At 53.1% G+C, this 19748-nt stretch overlaps 1 protein-coding gene and 1 pseudogene across 1 annotated transcript; one reads left to right on the forward strand and one right to left on the reverse strand.

The window, feature by feature from the left end:
* Positions 1–19748, forward strand: part of LOC138102480 (zinc finger protein 850-like) — a 289839-nt pseudogene that overhangs the window by 66924 nt on the left and 203167 nt on the right.
* Positions 11226–13128, reverse strand: LOC138102518 (olfactory receptor 14C36-like). Its single transcript, XM_069000217.1, has 2 exons — positions 13050–13128; positions 11226–12225 (listed from the first exon to the last, which is right to left on the reverse strand). Exon 2 carries the CDS (start codon positions 12201–12203, stop codon positions 11334–11336), a length of 870 nt encoding a protein of 289 aa, XP_068856318.1. The 5' UTR covers positions 12204–12225; positions 13050–13128; the 3' UTR covers positions 11226–11333.

Genomic DNA, 19748 nt, shown 5'->3' on the forward strand with positions numbered 1-19748 from the left:
GTCTGTGTCGCTCTCACCCCGATGGTGCTTGGGCAGGGTCACCCCAGGGGTGAGAGGGACAGAGATTCCCCCGGCCTCCCCAGGTATGAGAACGTTGGAGAGCCCCTGAGCGCACTCAGCAGTGTGAGGGACACAGAGCCCTTGGTCCCCAATCCCGCACAAGCATTCCCTGGGGCGAGCGGGATGGAGATGCCCGAGCATCCCCAAGGCTGAAAGGGACAGGGACACTGCCTTGGGAATGCCCTGGAGTGAGAGGGACAGGGACAACCCCACCAAGCCCCTCCCCAGCATCCCCCAGGGAGAGAGGCACACAGACCCCTTGAGCATCCCCTGGGCACCGGACAAAATAAACTTGGCAGAAATCAAACTTAACTCTACCGAAAATGCTTGGAGGAATGTTTGCTCTTCCCACAAGTCACTTGTGATGAAAACGCAAACAAACTCCAACCATGAATGAACCAACAGCACAAGCAGTGATGGTGGCAATTCAAAGGTCCAGCGGTTCCCGCACAGCTCCAGCTCAGCTGCTGGCATGTTCCTGTAAAAGAAAAGTGAACGTTCGGCCCAATACAGATGATTTAAAGGAAGGATAAACTCTGTGTAGCTGTCACAGAGGTGACAGGTATAAACAGAAAAAGGATTCTCGTAATTTGCAAACGTCCCCAGCCTGTGAAAGAGAAGATGGGGGAGAGCAAGGGAGTGACAGGGACAGAGACCTCCCCTGGGGAGGGGCGAGTGTGACACTGTCCCCTGTGTGTGTGGCCTTCCCGGGGTGGGGGTTTCACACCTGAGCCAGTCTGGGTAAGGGGGGTGGTGTTCACTCCCCCTGGGCTGGGGTTACCCCACACCCCCAAACTCTCCTCCTGCCCCCTTGGTTGAGGGATGGGGGTGCAAACCTGGCCTCAGCAAATGGGTCTGGGGGCTGGAGTCTCCCCCAGCCAGGGCTGATTTTCAGGACAGCTCTGGCCTTGGCTTTCTGGTGGATTCATTCTCCTCCCTCAGCCTTGTTTCCTTCTCCCTTGACCTGAGATCCCTGGCTAAGAGTCCCCCTTTCCCTGATCTCAAGGTTCCTTAGCTCAACTTGCAGGGCAAAGTTCCCCTCAGGAGGACCATTCAGGGACAGGGGGTGCCTGGGTGGTGGCAGCTCCTTTATACGGTTCAGGCATAATGAGCAAAAAGCCCTTCCTGACAAAGTTTCATGGCTGGCTGGGTTTGGGGTGGAGGAGACCACAGTCCACAGAGGGCCTACACAGGTTTACACAGACTCCCCTGCCACTGAGGGGGACAAGGAGGTTTCAGGTCTGTGGTGCTACCTCTGGTCAGAGGTACTGAACACCCATCCTCCCTTACACAAACTGGCCCAGCTGGGAAACCTCCAACACTGGAAAGGCCATATCCACGGGATATTCACATGAGAGGCAGCTGAGGGGGTGTCATAATCCATCAAAGACCTCCCAAAGTGCTCCCAAAACTTATTCCTGAGGCCTTGCTCCACAGGACTGCACATGATGCAAAGTGATGCAGCAGACCCAGAGTCTACTGCAAGAGACAGTGTGCAAGTGCCCTCCCCCAGGGGAGGTACCTGGGCATTCCCACCTGCCCTGAGCATATATTAATCCATTGGATTCTGTGCTTTTAGGGGGACTCTTACCACCAAAAAGACCAGCTGGAGGGGATCATTGGGATCCCAGTGGGATGCGTGGAGTGGTGTATTTTCTTTCATCTGTCTCTCTCACTCTCTTTCTGCCCCCCAACCTCTTTTCTATCTCTTTCTCTTTTCTCTCTCATATTTGCTATTAAATAAAGCCCATACTATTGACTTTGGTCTTGGTCTTGTTTGCACCTTAATTTGGGCAGAGGCATTTCTAATTCCTTTCAAGATTGGACTGTGACATCCTGCTGTGCTGAGAGTTTACACTTAGTTCCATGAGATATTTCTGTGTGCCAATGTTCTCCTGGGTTCCAAGAGGCCCCACTGTCTTTACAATGGACACTTGGTTCCCCAAGATTCCATGGCGTCACTGTGCTCTCCTGTGATTCATCAGGCTGTGCTGTGTCACCATGGACACTTGCTTCCTCAAAGGCTGGAGATGTCCCAGTGGCACTGGCTGGCCCTCAGGCCCGGCTTTGTTCCAATGGCGCCTTGGTTGCATGAGAATCCATTGCCCCACACTGGTCTCCTGGGTGCCACGGGGCCTTTCTGTGTCACAGTGGACCCTTGATTGCACCAGCCTTGGCAATGTCCCAGTGGAATCTGGGTTCCATGAGACCCTGCCATGTCACAATTGACCACTGGTTCCATGAGACTCCATTGTGACCCTGTGCTCTCCTAGGTCCCATGAAGCCTTGCTGTGCCACAATGGCGCCTTCTTTCTACTGGGCCTGGCAATGTTTCTGTGGCCATTGTGTTCCATGAGGCCTCACTCTATAACAACTGGCCCTTGATTCCATGAGATTCCATTGCATCACAAAGATGTTCTGGGTTCCATGAAACCCCACTGTGTCACAATGGATGTTCTGGGTTCCATGAAACCCCACTGTGTCACAATGGATGTTCTGGGTTCCATGAGTGGTGGCACTGTTTCCACACCACCTTTGTCTGAAGAGGCCCCACTTTGTCACAATTGACTCTGGGTTCCATGGGCTGGGAAGAGCAGAGGTGGGAAGAGGCTGGGCCATTGTCTCTGGCTGTGCTGCTGTGCTGGGAGTCTCTTCCCTCCAGCTGTGCCCACAGGCACTGCCCCTGCAGAGCCAGAGAAGGCCTGAGGAACAAACCTTGGACACACAAGTCAGGGCAGACACTCCTTTTGATTCAAATGCACAGGGAAGAAGCCTCCTGAAAGTCCTTGTGTTTCCAAAGAAAGGCAGATGTTCATGTAGAAATGCTAAGAGCAGTACTACAGGATTTTATAAAAAACAGCATAACACTAGAAAAAGAAGAAAAGAAGGCACCAATGAAAAAATGGACAAATAGGAAAAAACCCCTGAGATTGTAAAGAGTTACATTCTGAAGGTTCTGGAGCAGAAAAGAGAGAGTTTATTGCTTCTGAAAAGATATAGTCATCATTTTCCTCAGGGCATCCTTGAGCTCCTGGTTCCTCAGGCTGTAGATGAGGGGGTGTTGCCTCTCGGAGGCGTAGCGACCTGGTTCAGGAACGGCACGACGACCACCTCAGGTCATTCGGACCATCAGCTCACAGACACCAATGTGGTGGACGGCAAAATGGCGTTTATTCGTGGATTACATAGGGTTAAATAACCTGGGTTTGCCACGTCACTTCCTTCTGCTCACCTATCACCTGTAGAGGGGAGGGGTTTTACCTGTCCCGTACAACGCGATATCTTCCGAACGCCTGTCCCTAGTCACCTACATTTCCCCCCCTCTATCCTGAATTACCCGCATTTCCCCCCCACCATGATTTATTTAAGAAACATACAAAGTATAAATGCTATAAAATTTCAAGAACTAGTAAAACCTACATAACAAGTTATAAAAAGTGGTATAACATTTACAAAATAGATGCGCTCTAGAGCAATTGTTGGCGGTCAACAAATAGAATGTTAACCTTTTCTAACCGGCTTTTAACAAATGACACCAATTTGTTTAGTATGCAAGGCCCAAAAATCAACGTTAGGAGTAACATAGTGAGGGGGCCTATTAGAGTGGAAACAAGGGTGGTCAGCCATGGAGACTGGTTAAACCATGACTCGAACCATCCTTGTTGGGCTTCTCTTTCTCTTTTCCTCTGGGCTAGCCTTTCCCTTAGTTCAGTCATTGAGTCCCGTACGACTCCGGTGTGGTCTGCATAAAAGCAGCATTCTTCTTTCAAGGCGGCACACAGGCCTCCTTGTTGCATGAGCAGGAGGTCCAGTCCTCGCCTGTTCTGCAGGACGACTTCTGAGAGAGAGGAGACAGATTTCTCTAGAAAGGAGATGGATTTTTCGATTCTTTGTAAGTCCTCATCAATAGTCATCTGCAGCTGAGAAAGTCCCTGGTGTTGGGTCACGAGGGCTGAAACACCTGTGGCTGCGCCGGTGGCTCCGAGGCCGAGCAGCATTGCGATGGTTATGCCTGTTATTATTTCTCTCTTGTGGAGCCGGCTAGGTTCTTCAAGAAGGTGGTACATTTCTTCTTCTTGGTGATACAGGACTCTAGGAACAATTAAAACTTGGACACAAAAGTCAGTAGAGTTATCGAACTTATCAAGAAGCACACAGGGGCTTATTCCGGATCGCTGGCAAACAAACATCCCTGATGCGAATGGGACCACCCACTTATTGATCGTTTTGTTAAGTTTGACAAATTCAGTACAGACATTGCCTATTCGTTTTGCTAAGGCCGCATTGCCAAAGCACTTGCCTCGGCCTGTGATCTGACTCAGAGTAACTCCCCTTCGGGGGGCGTCCCACCTGCACTGATGTGGATTTAGTGCTGTTGAGTAGCCAAGAGGAACATTGAGTGCAATGCCTTCGTAAAAAGGGGGTTGCGCATCATAACACAACCAGCATGATTCTGTAAAGTTTGGGTTTGATTGATTCAATGACAAAAAGGTAGCGTTTAGTACGCTGAGAAACTGATCATAAGGAGCTGATTTAGGTGTTTGGTGGGTAGCTAATGGGCCACGTGGGGAGAAGATGGGATTTCTATTTACTGTAAGAATCGGATTAGGCCCGACTGGTTGGGATTCTGACGGTAGGAGCTTGACAATTTGTACGTTCACCCAATAGCTGGTAGGGGCGTGAACATACACTGTCCATGCTCTACCCGAGGCCCAACTCTTATGGGCCAGCTGTAGAATTGTCATTCTATAGTGTTCGCAAGTGTGTCTACTCCCATCTTGGGGCAGGTATATTCGCTTGTCAAGTGAGAATTTTGGTTCGCGACAGCCTTGAGGTGCATACTTAACTTGGAGGAACTCATCAGGTGGCTGTGGTTGCCATCTATTGCCTGTCACGATAGTCTCACACCCCCAATACCCACAATGTCCATACCCTGGATAGTTACAGTAGCCTTTACCTGGGTTTGAAGCGGGACACCAATAGGTTTGGTACAGTGAGGAATCACCAAAATTAGGGAATTGTAGATACGAGGGAAAAATGTCTTTTAGCTTAAAATCAAACGATGGACTGCCTGGTGTGATGGTTTCTTTGATTGGGTTATCACTCAAAAGGTGGCGTAGGACCCACCTGAATGGCTGGTGAGGATGATGTTCTGCATTGGCTTGCCCTCTGCCAAGAAGCTGTAAAAGCAAAATTACGCAAAGATACCGTTGTTGTTTGGATTTCACTGGTGCAGGATTCTCGGGCGCTGTCGGGCTGCTCGATGACTTGTCGCTCTCTTTGCGCACTGGGATGTATCGGTCATGGAGGCATCCAAAGATCCAGTCCTGCAAACAAAACCTCGCATTTTTCATTAGTCTTATTCTGAAGGTCAGGTTTGATTGACCTAAGTGGACACCATTTGACTCTACCATCTTTTTTAACAGCCGCGTACCCTCGCCCCGTGAGCACTAGTCTCCAGCCTTGTTCCCATTCCCCCAACTCGTTTTTGATTACAACTTGCGGGCCTTCGTCTAGTGCTCGAGTGACCCAGTGTTTTTGAGCGGGACTATTTGTCTCATCCCCCCTAGGGAATTGGTTCAGTGCTAGCAGGGCAGTTGCCAGTATGCGTGCCTGGTCCCCTGGGGGAATGGAATTGGTAAAGCCCTCTGTTTTTGCTAGCACTTCCAATTTGGTTTTTAGGGTTTGATTTGCCCGCTCAACAATGGCCTGCCCGGTGCTATTGTACGGGATGCCATGTACCAGAGTGATACCCCACTTTGAAACAAATGTTTGGCTCGATTTTGAAATAAAGTTCGGGCCGTTGTCTGTCTTGATCTGCTTCGGAACGCCGAGCCACGCCATAGCTGTCAGCCAATGTTGGATGGTTGCTTTAGAATCAGTTCTTAGGTGTTGTGTGGCCACAATCATTCCGCTATATGTGTCCACAGTTACAGCAAGCCATGCTCGGGGCTTCAGTAGATGACATAGTGTAAAGTCTGTTTGCCATATTTCTGAGGCTTTAAGGCCTCTGGGGTTGACTCCACTGGACCACAGCGGTGATTTTTGACAGTGGGGGCACGTGGCTACGATGTGTTTCGCGTCAGTGGTCGAAATCCCACATCTTTTTGCCAGTGCTTTAGCTCCGATGTGGACAGACTCATGTAGCTGACGGGCATCTCTCAGTGTCCACAGTCCTTTTGCGGCGGCGTCTGCTTTGTCGTTTCCGATTTGAAAGAATCCTTTAACCGAATTATGGCTGTTAACGTGGATGACAGATATGGTGCCCTTCCGCGAAGAGAGTGCTTCTTCAAGCATCACAGCCACCGTGGACACTGACACGCCAGGCCCTGACATGGCTAGGCAAAGCTTAGCTACAAACATAGAGTCAGTCACAATGTTGAGGTGCTCCTCCGGGAACAGTCCACACGCCAGCACTACGGCGGCTGCTTCGAGTTGCTGGACCGAAAGCGTAGGGTCGGTTGCTTTGATGCACTGCCACTGCTCTCCCGACTGCCATACCGCTGCTGCAGTTGAGGTCAGCGACGATGCGTCTGTGAAGACTGTCGGTCCTGGTAGCGGTCGGTCGATGACTTTTGGCGGGAGATCGATGTCGATGATCGCAAGGAGCTGGGTCCATGGGGGTTTTGCAGCATAGCGAATCTCTCCTCCAAAACCAGTGAGGGCTATGGCTAAAAGCTCTGATATTGTCGGTGATTGCGCGGAGAGCTGCTTGCGGAAGGGTAGGTATATCCTGGCGGGCTCCGTGCCCAAGTGCCTTAGGGCAAGTCTTCTCCCTTTCATGATAAGGTTGCCAAGACACTCAACTCCCGGGGAGAATGCGCGTGACGGTTTTCCCAAGACTACCCACTGTATCGGCTGGGCTCTGTCAGGGGGCCCCTGGGCTAGCGCTCCTACCCCTCCTTTCTTTGTAAAGTGTACATATAAATCAAGTGGTGCTCCCAGGTCCCACCTAGCAAGCGTACTCACAGACATTTGCTGCTCGATAAAGTCGAGCGAGCTAGTCGCTTCTGGTGTCAGAGCTTTCTGTTCCCATGAGTTTTTTCCTCTCAGGAGGTCGTTCAAGGGGTCCATGACCTCGGGAGGAATCAGGATGATGTTACGGAGCCATTGTAGAGATCCCACTAGCTGCTGCATATCATGGAGCGTCTTGATATCTCTGCGAATTTTTATCTGGAGCAGGGTTATGTAGGAGCTTGTAATTCCTACTCCTAGAAAGGTTACACATGGTCCCTTTTTTATTTTCGCGCTCGCGATTTCAAAGCCATTTGCTTTCAGGGTCTCTGAGACTGTTGACACTAGTCGGTCTACCTGGCTCGCTGATGGCGCGGCAATCAGGATGTCATCCATGTACTGAATAATGGTTGCGGCTGGGTCGCTGTGGCGGACTGGTGCTAGTGCTCGGTCAACCGTGATTTGGCAGATGGTGGGGGAGTTGACCATCCCTTGGGGCAACACCTTCCACTGGAAGCGCAGGTTAGGCCGTTGGCTGTTCGGGAAGACGATGGAAAAGGCAAACCGCTCTTTGTCTTCATCATGCAGGGGTATGGAAAAGAAACAGTCTTTAATGTCAAGCACCGCGCAGGGCTGCCCTTTTGGTATCATCGAGTTCATGGGCAGCAAGGTTTGGACCGGACCTATTGGTTGGATTTTCTTGTTCACCTCCCGCAGGTCGTGCAGGAGGCGGAAGCCCTCGCCAGATCGTTTGGGTATTATGAAAACCGGGGTGTTCCATGGGCTTGTGGAGGGCTCTATATGGTCCCGCTGTAGCTCGCGGCTAACGAGCTCAAGGAGGGCGGTCATTCGAGGCTTCGACAAGGGCCACTGCTCGATCCACACCGGGTCAACCGATTTCCATACCAGTTTGATGGGCAGCGGTGGGTATGCGGCAGTGGCCCTTAGAATAAATTTGTCACCCTGACTTTCAGCAGGGCAAGGGCATCCCTCCCCAACAAGGGTGGACATTTTGGCATAACATATGGGAAAAGGGTGATAGTTTTCTCCGGTCCTTTTTCGGTGCGGAGCGTTATCGCTATCAGTTGGGTGCTTTTTTGGGCCCGAGATAATCCCCCAACTCCACCCACCATGGGGGCCTCCTCCAGTTCCTAGTGTATAGGCCAGTACGTTTCTGGGATGACAGTAACATCTGATCCCGTATCAATCAAAAAGGGGAGACGAATAGCAGGGTCACCTGGGTTGTTGTGGAGACAGCAAACTCCCCACACTATCGGCGGGTGGCTGCCCACTTTCATGGCCAAAGCCACCCAGGGGTCTCGCTCCCAGGGGGTTGTTCCTGCTGTGCCTGGAGTGCAGACAGGTTTAACTGAGCCATCGGTTGAGCTGTGGAATTGGTCATTTCCCGGGGGGGCAGTGGGTGCGGGAGCTCCACGGCCCATTGAGGATTGGCATAGCTGGGCCGCTTCATGTCCCGAGTGGGAGGGAGCTGTGTGCGGCCCGGATGCCCCCTCCCCCTCCCGTTTCCCTGGAGCTTGGATCTGCATTCTCTGGCAAAATGCCCCTTTTTCCCACATGCCCAGCATGGCCCTCTAGGTCGCGTCTGGTGTGGGGGAACTGCTGTTGATGGAGGCTCCAATTGGGGGCAATTTGTTACAGCGTGGCCTGCCTGGCCACACTTAAAGCATGCCATTACACTCGTTATCGCAGTGCGGACGGCTGCCTGGATTGGGGCCAGATGTTCTTCTTTTGCGACATGCTTAATCATATCTGCAATACTGGACCCGGCTGGTAATGACCGTAAAATGTCCTTAGTGGTAGAGTTGCATTGTTGGCGCAAGCATTCTGCCACCACAGGGCCCTTTGCTTCTGAGGGCAAGTTAGAGGAATCAACCGCTGCCTGGAGGCGGTCCACAAACTGTGTGAAACTTTCACTCTCGCTCTGCTTTATTGTGGACCATGGCGATGGTCTAGCAATAACTCTGGAAGCAGAGCGGATAGCTTCTCTAGCGGCACGGGTAGTTGCCGTGACTTCGTGGGCCCGTAGGCCCTCGGCCTGCGCCTGAGGGGTGATCATGGTCGGGTCCGTGCCCATTAGCCGCTGTAGGCTGGACCCGTGGAGGGGGTGGTCTGCCCCAGTTACTAGGGCTAGTTGCTTTGCGCAATTGTCCTCCCATTCTTGTTTGAAAACAATCATCCCTGCCCCATCAAAAATTAATCTGCAGGTTTGTTTAATGTCAAATGGGAGCAGGTCATCCCCTCCAAAAACGCTGTCAATGAGGGTGGAAACCATAGCCGAATTGATCCCTTTGTCTGCAATTGCTTTAACAATTGCTTGTATATCTTTAGGATTTATCGGTGAGTAAATCCTCTGGTTTCCGGCTTGCCCTCCTACTCGGACCGGGAAAGCTAGCGAGGCTGAAGGGGCCCATTCAGCACAGGCTGTTTTTATCTTTCTCCAGTCTGTAAGCGGAGTACGTTCTTTTTCAAATTTCCCCTTGGCCCGGGTAGGAGCGCGGTGGTTATAGCTTTTATCTATTCTGAAATCATCTTTGTCAGAGTCGGAGTCGGTTACGGACCGTTCGTCAAGCCACTCGCTCCAGCTATAGTCCGACTCGGAGCCGGAAGTCGACTGACTGGATACTTCCGGGCTCCGGAGCTTTTTCCCCGGGCTTCTACCCCGCCCCCTTCTCTTAGGATTGGGCCGCTCCTTCCCCCTGGGCTCGCCCCGCCTCCTGCTGAGGGAGGCTCTTGCTATATAAGGGCACGTTTCCGGGCGAGCGCTCTGGTTGGCCTTGGCTCCCCCTCCGGGATTCCCTCCCCTTTTCCGTTCACGCGCATCTGCGGCATCCAGCGGACCTCCGCCGCTCCCGCCGGCCACGTGTGTGCACCCCGGCGAACCTCCGCCGCTCCCGCCGGCCACGCGTGTGCCCCCCGGCGAACCTCCGCTGCTCCCGCCGGCCACGTGTGTGCACCCCAGCGGACCACCGCTGCTCCCGCCGGCCGCGTGTGTGCACCCCGGCGCATCACCCCCGCTCCCGCCGGCCACATGCGCACACCCCGGCGGACCTCCGCCGCTCCCGCCGGCCGCGTGTGTGCACCCCGGCGAACCTCCGCCGCTCCCGCCGGCCGCGTGTGTGCACCCCGGCGAACCTCCGCCGCTCCCGCCGGCCGCGTGTGTGCACGCCAGCGGACCTCCGCCGCTCCCGCCGGCCACGTGTGTGCACCCCGGCGAACCTCCGCCGCTCCCGCCGGCCGCGTGTGTGCACCCCAGCGAACCTCCGCCGCTCCCGCCGGCCACGTGTGTGCACCCCGGCGGACCACCGCCGCTCCCGCCGGCCACGTGTGTGCACCCCGGCGCATCACCCCCGCTCCCGCCGGCCGCGTGTGTGCACCCCCCATGCCCTCCGGGGTCGGCGCCATTCTGCAGGGCATAGGGCGGGGGTCTCGTCCATGCCGTTTCGGACTCCGCTTTAATGGCAGCCTCCCTGGCTTCCTCCACCAGCCCTCCCCAGAATGACTGCACCCGCTCCTTTCCCTCTGTAGGTAGGGTTGGGCTGGGGGGCCGTGGAGAGGGTGCTTGCTCCTGCGAGTCTGTGCGCTCGGCAGGGCAGCTTTCATCTGTAGTTTGCGTGGCCGCACCAACTCCCAACCGCGGTGTGGCCAGCAAACAGTTCCGTGCGGCTTTCCAGGTCTCCTGCTCTCGCAGGGCCTTACGCAAAGCCTGCACGACTTTTCCCCATAATTTAAGGTATTTCCCCGAACCCGAGGACATTGTTTCATCGGCTAGAGCCTTAGTACATCTGTCCCATACTTCTGGGTGGAGGATATCCACCGGTCGGTCTATGACCCCAATTTCCAATAGCCTCGCAACAGCGAGTGTAAAATCTTTAGGTTTGCAATCGATACCCCATTGCTTATGAATCTGAGATACGACCTTCGCGAGAGCTTCCATCCTCCTCGCTGGTCCGGGAGCGTCCTCCCCGCCGGGCTGGTCCTGCTGCACCGGCCGCCGTTCACCCGTCCAGGCGAATTCCCGATCCCGATTCCGATTCTGGTTCCCGGGTTTCGGCACCACTTGTTGCCTCTCGGAGGCGTAGCGACCTGGTTCAGGAACGGCACGACGACCACCTCAGGTCGTTTGGACCATCAGCTCACAGACACCAATGTGGTGGACGGCAAAAGGGCGTTTATTCGTGGATTACATAGGGTTAAATAACCTGGGTTTGCCACGTCACTTCCTTCTGCTCACCTATCACCTGTAGAGGGGAGGGGTTTTACCTGTCCCGTACAACGCGATATCTTCCGAACGCCTGTCCCTAGTCACCTACAAGGGGGTTCAGGGCTGGAGGCACCACCGAGTTCAGAACTGACACCACCACATCCAGGGATGGGGACGAGATGGAGGGGGGCTTCAGGTGAGCAAATGTGCCAGTGCTGAGAAACAGAGAGACCACGGCCAGGTGAGGGAGGCACGTGCAAAAGGCTTTGTGCCGGCCCTGCTCAGAGGGGATCCTCAGCACGGCCCTGAAGAACTGCACATAGGAGAAAAGCATGAACACAAAACAACCCAAAAAAGGAAAAGTACTAAAAGCAAGAAGCCCAAATTCCCACAGGTATGTGTCTGAGCAGGAGAGCCTGAGGATGTGTGGGATTTCAGAGAAGAACTGGCCCAGGGCATTGTCCTGGCACAGGGACAGAGAAAATGTATTGGCCGTGTGCAGCAGAGCAGTGAGAAAGCCAGTGGCCAAGGCAGCTGCTGCCATGTGGGCACAAGCCCTGCTGCCCAGGAGGGTCCCGTAGTGCAGGGCTTTGCAGATGGACACATAGCAGTCGTAGCACATGAGGGTGAGGAGAAAATCCTGTGTTCCAAGAAAGAAGACAATCAGAAACACCTGAGCAGCACATCCTGTGTAGGAGATGTGCCTGGTGCCCCAGAGGGAATTGTGCATGGCCTTGGGGACAGTGGTGCAGATGGAGCCCAGGTCGGTGAGGGCCAGGCTGAGCAGGAAGAAGAACATGGGGCTGTGCAGGTGCTGGCCGCAGGCTCCGGCGCTGATGATGAGGCTGTTGGCCAGGAGGGCAGCCAGGGAGATGCCCAGGAAGAGGCAGAAGTGCAGGAGCTGCAGCTGCCACGTGTCTGCCAATGGCAGCAGGAGGAAGTGGCTGATGGAGCTGCTGTTGGACATTGCTGTGTCTGGCCATGGGCACCTGTTCATGGAGAAAGGACAGTGATAAGTCAGGACAGGCTGCTTGGAGCCAAACCTGCGCCATTCCCTGCAGACTGTGCCGCTGGGACTGCCCCACCCTTGTTCCTGCTCTGGGAAAACCTTCACCCAGTTGCCTGCCTGAGCTCCACTTGTGCTGTCTGAGTGTGCCAGGAGCAGCCAGGCCTGTGCCTGGGGGCTGTCGAGGAGCCATTGCTGCCCCGCTGCCCTGGGTTTGTGGCCGTGTGGCAGAGGGACAAGGCTGGAGAGTCAGGATTTGTCAGTGCAATCCCTCCTAGAAAGGCTTGGTAGCAGTTTTACTCTCAGTTCCACAGGACAGGGATGGCAGGAGTGAGTTTTAGGAAAGATTTTCCTACCCACACATCATTCCTGCTTCTCTGAGGTTCTTGGAAGGACACAGCGAGGAGAGCCATGGGTGTACCCATGATGGTATCTCAGGGAGGGAGGCTCAGCTCATTCCCCTTTCCCATGGACTGCTTTGCCCACAGCCCCACAGGGCACAGGGAAGCTTGGACATCCCATTCCCATGGACAGCCCTGTCTGGCAGGAATCCCAAGGGCAGAGCCGGACTCAGCTGCTGCAGATCCCAGAGCCCACCTGAGAGCACCAGATAGCAGTGACAATGTCAGAGGAGTAATAATAATAACTATAACAAGGACAATAGCAGAGACTCAGAATGTTCTGTCATTCTGGGATTCCAACTCCTGTTCTGCTTCTCTCATCCCGCAACCTTCCCATCCTGCTCCAAGCAGGAAATCCAAACAGGCTCAGGAACGCTCCTGATCTTGACAGCAATCCCTGGCTTACCTTCTTTTGGGAAGTGCCTCCGGAGCTGTGCCCAGGCTGGTCTGGAGCTGGGAGCAGCCCTGCCCCAGCCAGCAGCTCTCAGCAGCAGCACCTGCCCTGCTCAGGGTCACTCCTTCCCCCCACTGCTCCTCCCCCAGCGCTGGCAGCAGCTCCCCGGGCCGGCTGAGAGCTGCCCCTGGCAGGCAGCAGAGTCCCTGCCCCAGCACAGCGCCCTGGGCTGCAGGACCCTGCTCTGCAGGACAGCCCTGGGCACCCCTGGCTGCAGCCCCGGCTGCTCAGCCCTGCAGCAGAGCCTGGCAGCAGGAGCTGCCTTGTGCTGGGCCTTGGGTGCTGCAGCACGGAAACCCAGCCCTGCCCTAGGGCCACATCCCCCAGACTGCAGCAACTCTGAGAGTGCTCTGCAAAGCTCTGAAAAGCTGTGGGATGGGCCAGCTTCAGGAGATGCCTCCAGGAGCTGCAGCTTCTCTTCCCACAGCCAGACAATGACTGTTTCAAACTCTCTGAGGATTTCTGCTCTGGTGAGCCCTCAGTGAGCTCTGCTCTGTGCTCCCAGCCCCGGCTGAGTTGAAGCCCTGTGTGCCTCTGTGCTGTGCCCGGGCTGGCTACAGGCAGTGCCCCAGCCCTGCTGGGCTGTGCCCAGGAGCTGCTCCTGGCCAGAGCTGTCTCTCTGCAGCGCTGCCACTTGCCAAGTGCTGCCTGTGTGCCAGGAGCCCGGCCCAGCTCAGCAGCACAGATACAGCACAAGGACTGTAATGACCTTCTCAGGGCTTGGTGCTGAGGCCCTGAACATCAGTCCCTGATAGGGACTGGCAAAAACCTCTCAAGAATTCTGAGTCAGATTCAAACTCAAAATTCCTGACACTGTTAATGGGTCTCAGTGAGGGACATGACTGAGAAAGTGTCCCCAGGCTGCAGTCAGAGCAGAGAACTGGAGGCAGGGAGGACAGGAGTGGACAAAGAGAAGCCAAGTCTTGGTACCCTGGGGCACAGCAGCATCTGTGCCACCAAGGGCTGTGATGGGCACTGTCAGCCCCTTGTCCTGCTCTCAGCATCCCCTCCTACATCCCAGTGCTGGAAGGAGTCCCTGGGGAGCCTTGGTCAGGAATGGCCCTGGGGGGCTCCTGAATGCTCCCAGGGACTGCAGGTTTTCCAAAGGACTTTGGCTTTGGCTTTTGTCTTGGAATGTCTGAGAGCTTTGTGCAATCGTGGCCTCCAATTATCTGCTTTAATTAGTCCCTGGAGAGCCTTTGTCAGTAACAACACTCAGTGGGGCTCATTATTGCTTCAGGGTATTGGAGAATGGTTAGAGGAGCAGGGACATGGCTCATTGATAGAATGATTGGATCAATAATCCAACCCTACGAGTAAAAAGGCCTGTGTGAGAAAAATTCTGCATGAGACAAATCCCTGTGTGAGAAACCAACCTGGGAACCAGAAGGGAGTTTTGAGAGGTGCAGCTGTGCTGATAAGATGGACTATCCCTAAGAAGGGAGGAATATCTTTGATCTCTCAAGACAAAACATAAACAATAAGAAGCTTGCCAAATGTAGTCTTTTATCTAACCCGATTATGTAGAGGTCAGAATGTGCTTTTATAAGTTTCAACTAATTAAAGAACTGATAAGCTTGTATTCAATACTCTATATAAGTGCCTTTGTATTGCTAATAAACGGAGCTTGCATATATCAATCGTATGGGTTGCCTGCAATGTCTCTCCTCACCTAAGTCGTCGATTCATTTTGCAACATCAGGGTGCTTCTGTTTGGTAAGTACTTGGTGCTTCCCTATTGATACCAACTCTAGGAGAGGTTTGTGCAATCCAGGCCCCCAATTATCTGCTTTAATTAGTCCCTGGAGAGCCTTTGTCAGTACCAACACTCAGTGGGGCTCATTAATGCTTCAGAAGGTGCTTCTGTTTTGTAAGTACTTGGTGCTTCCCTTTTGATACCAACACTATGAGAGGTTTGTGCAATCTCCTCTCAGGCCCTGAGGTTCCAGGGCTCAGCATCAAATGCACCACGGGGCTCATTAGGATCAAGCAAGTCCTGACAAACCGCGGCTCGGCCTTGATTTCCCTCTGCTCGAGTGCAGTTCATTAGGAAAGTTTCCTTCTGCAGTTGTGGAGAAATATTTCAAAGAGCTTCCAATAAATACGTATTCTTGTTTTAAGGGGTGTATTTCATTGCTGTTCTCTTTAGAGAAGAGGTGATTGCAGCATTCTGTGATTGCTATTGGTGCAGGGTCTCTCCTCAGGAGGTCTGGCCTGGTCACAGAAGCTGTGCCTTGAGGTCTGACCCAGTGTGGACAACGCTGCTCCACATCCCCAAGCCCATGCTGTCTCTCCTCACTCACCTGGGACCTGCTTTGCTTGGAGAACTGGCTGCACTCAGCCAAGGAGGGGTTTCCTTCTTTTTTTTTAAAGAATCTGAAATTCCTAAGTTTCCCCACTGAAAACAGGCACCCTCCTCAAAGTGTGCCAAGCCCAAGGTGCCACCAAGACCACTCCAGGCATGGCCTGGGCCAGCTGTGAGGGTGGATGATCATCCCAACCTGCACTGGGCCATTGCAAGGGACTGTGGTCATGGACACTGACCAATGCTGTGGCCATGGACACTGACCCCTACTGCAGGGGTTGGATGCCATGGCAACCCTCAGCAGTTCCAATTCCCTTGGAAACCCTGCCAGGACCCTTTGCTGCAGTCAGGGTCCGTGGCCACTTGCCCGCAGACCTGTGGCTGCCCTCGGCTGCCATGGCAGCCCTCAGGACAGAGCAGTGCCGGGGCTGGTGCCAGCTACAATTGCAGTGACACTCGCTGATGCCCTCAGGTGCCACGGCAGCGGCCACAGGGACCCGTTCCTCACTTTGGTGCCACGGACACCAACGCTTGGCCCCGCTGCCATGGGGATTGGCACGGTCACCTGCACTCAGGGCCCGTGGCCGGGCACTGCTGCCATGGACACGGGCACGGAGCCCTGTGCCACAGTTGGCTGCCGTGGCCACCAGCCCAAGGTCCCGTGGCCAGGGCCAGGGTCATGGAAAGGAGCCCATGGAGCCGTGGTGATGGTGGATGGCCACAGGGTGCTGCTGTGGGCTATGGCAGAGGGAATTTCCTTGCCAGGCCTTTCTGTGGGGCTGTGTTTGGGTCTGCGCTGAGCACAGCATTGATCACAGAGAGATGGTTTTGTTCTTGCTGAGCCTGCACAGAGCCAAGGCCTTTCCTGCCCATCATCCGGCCATGCTGGGGAGGGGCTGGGGGTGCGGGGGAGCTTGGCAGGGGTCACAGCCAGGACAGGTGACCCCAAGTGACCTCAGGGATATCCCAGACCACAGGACATCATGGCCAGTGTATAAGTGGGGGGAACAAGGAGGAAGGGGGGACATTTGGAGTGAGGGTTTGTGTTTTCCCAGGTAACTCTTAGGCAGGATGGGGTCCTGTTTTGCCAGTGGGCAGGGTCAGCACCAAAGACACAGACACCAACTGATGGAATTGTGTAATTTATATAATGCAAAACTGCAAAGAATTACAAAAAGGGAAGCTCAGCAAAGCACACAATCATTAGCAAAGAATTACAAAAGGTTAAGCTCAGCAATGCCCCCAATCATCACTGCCAAAGATTGCCTGCAGTGATTAACCAAGCTCCATCCCCTGTAACCCTCAGACTTTACCATCAGCCAGACCCACCCATCAGCTGGGGGAAACTGTCCCAGCCAAGGACTGCAGAGCCACTCCTGCACACTGGGAATTCCTGCAGTGCCTCCACCTTTGCAGGCAACGAGGCTCCACCCTCGCTGTGAGAGGGGCCCAGCTTTTACACTGTCAAACAAACAAGCTGACATCACTTCCAGTGTGGGAACATTTGGTTTCAGTCTTCTCTTTGGCTTCTCCTAAAGCCTGGCCAGGGCTCAAGGAGGAGCCAAGGGAGTTGACTTTGATCCTTCACCCCCAAACAAGGCCAGATGGGGTCTTGTCTGGTTTTCAAACACAGAAAGGTAAATCCACCTTTCACCAATGAACACATAGAGAGATCATATTGCTCATAATGCTTCATGAATGAGCAGATACAAAGATAACTTTTGGTTGGAAGGTTCATCTAGAGGTCAACTTTGACTCAGGGCCTGTTGTTCAGGCCTTGCTGCTTTAATCCGTGCTTGGACCTACAGATGAATTACAACCTGCATACCAATTCTTTCGATAATAGAACCTTCGATTTAAGTATTAGGCATAAAGGCATCTGTCCTGGGTTGCAGTGTGTTCTATTACCATCCTCATGAGCAGTGGAAATCAGGTGGGGCAGTGTTTCCTTGCCTCCTCCCCCCAGACTATCTTGCTGTTAATGGCCCATCATTGTCCTGGCCCATGACTCAGAGATAACTCCCTCCAGGCTATCTTCTGTTAATGAGCCTAATCAACACTTGGCCTCATGACTCATTACCCCATTGTGAGATGTTCCACCCAGAGGGAGGAACCAAGCATTCCATCCTGGATATAATCTGAGATTCTGAACACCAGAAACTACCCTTCCACTGGATTTCCAGAGGACAGGAGCTACTCAGCCACCACTGGACCTGAGGAAGAGCAGACCCTTTTTTCTACAGCATCACCACTTCAGAGGACTGCAGCCACCATTCTACCAGACTGCTACCACCACCCTGATTAACAGGGACTCAGGTTGTATCTTGACTCTGTCAGTCTGAACCAGTGTTTTCTGCCTTTATTTTTGTTTTCCTATTAAATTGTTATTCTGACTTGGTGTCTCCCACTAGTTTGTTTTCCAACTAGTACAGCATCGCCTCTTGTTCTTCAATTAAGTTCTCTTCAAGTTCTTTACCCAGAGCTATAATTCACATTCTTTTTAAAACACGCCTAATTAGTCACTATTCTCTGTTATTATATTCATATCCACCTTTTTTCTTGAGACTGTGTCTCTTTTTAGACAAGTCTCAGTGCTCCATTTCCCAGCCCAAAGTGTCACAAGAGCTCTCACATGGAATCATAACACACCAAGTGCTCACACTGCAGTGATTACAGTGACTGCCACAAATGCATTGCACAGCAGCCTCCAATTTGGCAGCCATGAAGCCAATGACACCAAGAAGAATTTTCTTATTCCTGTCACTCTTCTACTGCTCTTTCTATCGAGGTGATTCCTGATTGTTGGACTTCAAACCCATCACTGGTAGAAGTGAACATTCCTGTCCTAGAAAGGCACAGGTTCCTCCTTGACCAGTCTCTCGGTTTTTTGAGACAAAATTTTAGGAGGAAGTGATGCCTTAGGTTTTACCTTCTCTATTTTTCAAATTCTGTACTGCTTAGTGTGTAACTCGGAAGTTTCTTGTAGCCTGTTCATTTCTGCTCTCTCGTGCTAGGTAGACATAACAAAGCCTCTCTGGGCCTGCTCTTCAAGGACACCCAGACCATCCTAGGCCCAAAAAGTATCACCCAAAGAGCCTCTAAGGGGAGGAAGCAGAGGGAAAATGACGTCATTAAACTGAAGCTTTAATTGGAGAATTAAGCCTGCTATGTAAATGAACCAAACCTATAAAAGTGTGAAGAACTTGTGAGCTGTCATCCATCTTGGGGTCCAACTTGGCACTAGCCTCTGGCTCCCCAGGGGGTACCTTTGAAGGCCTTTCAAATAAATACCTACTTTTATTCCCTTACTCCTGTCTAGTCTCTGTTTCTAGGAGGCCTCTTAAGGCATCAGAAGTGCTCCGGAATGAGCCCCTCCTCCAAAGGGAAAAGGGCCTCCCCTTTTCCTCCACCAATGAGACCAATTGTTCACAGCAAGTGACAGTGGGAAAAAACCCCAAACAGTTTATTAACACAAAAGAAAACAGGGTAGAAGAGGAAAAAACAAACCTCAAAATACAGCAAATGCCCAGAGAAGGAACAGACACAGAGGCTCGGACCAGCTGGGGCCATCCTGCAAGCCCGCTGAGGCCACCCCGCAGGCTCCCCAGACCAGAGGGAAGGGAAGGGAGGAAGTGAGGCAAGGTTGAGGGAAGGGAAAAAGACCAAAAATCTCCAACTGAACCTTTTTCCAGCTAGCCAGAACAAAACCCCAAAGAGCCACACAGCACTCCCAGCGCACTCCCTCCCAGGCCCCGCCGAGACTCTCAAGCCCCTGAGCCATTGGGCCCCCACCATTCAACCGACCCCCACTCGGTCCCATGGTTCTGGCCGTGCCCCCGGGGTCCACCTTAAAGATGCAGCCTCCTTGGGCATTGAGCAGACGGTTAAGGAATAAAGCGGCTTCACAACATCATCCCAGGACATTCCACCCCTTATTCCATACCGTCTGCTCAATGCCCAAATTAATACATTTCAACTCAAAACACACACATTTATCCATATTTATACAGCTATATACAAACAGTGGCAGTGACACTCAACAAACATGTACAGGCATTCAGAAATTACAAGCGGTTCTCACCCACCATCAAATCTCCCTGCGGTATGCAATGTGTTTCTCCATCCTTCTGCATTATCCCCCATGTACAACCTGGCCCCTGAGCAAAGACAACCCCACAGATGGGTTTGTCTGTACTCAATGCGGAAGTAATCCAAACAGTTTTTCCCAAGAGTCCCCTGACATGCACTGCTGGGACCATGTCCCTACTATATGTAGGGGTTTGGATTGGGCAGGCCCTGCTCGGTTGGTGGAGCCTCAGGTGTTCACCAACCATGAGGCCTTAGCT

This window comes from Aphelocoma coerulescens, unplaced genomic scaffold (genome assembly GCF_041296385.1).
Source record: "Aphelocoma coerulescens isolate FSJ_1873_10779 unplaced genomic scaffold, UR_Acoe_1.0 HiC_scaffold_77, whole genome shotgun sequence".
NCBI lineage: Eukaryota > Metazoa > Chordata > Aves > Passeriformes > Corvidae > Aphelocoma > Aphelocoma coerulescens.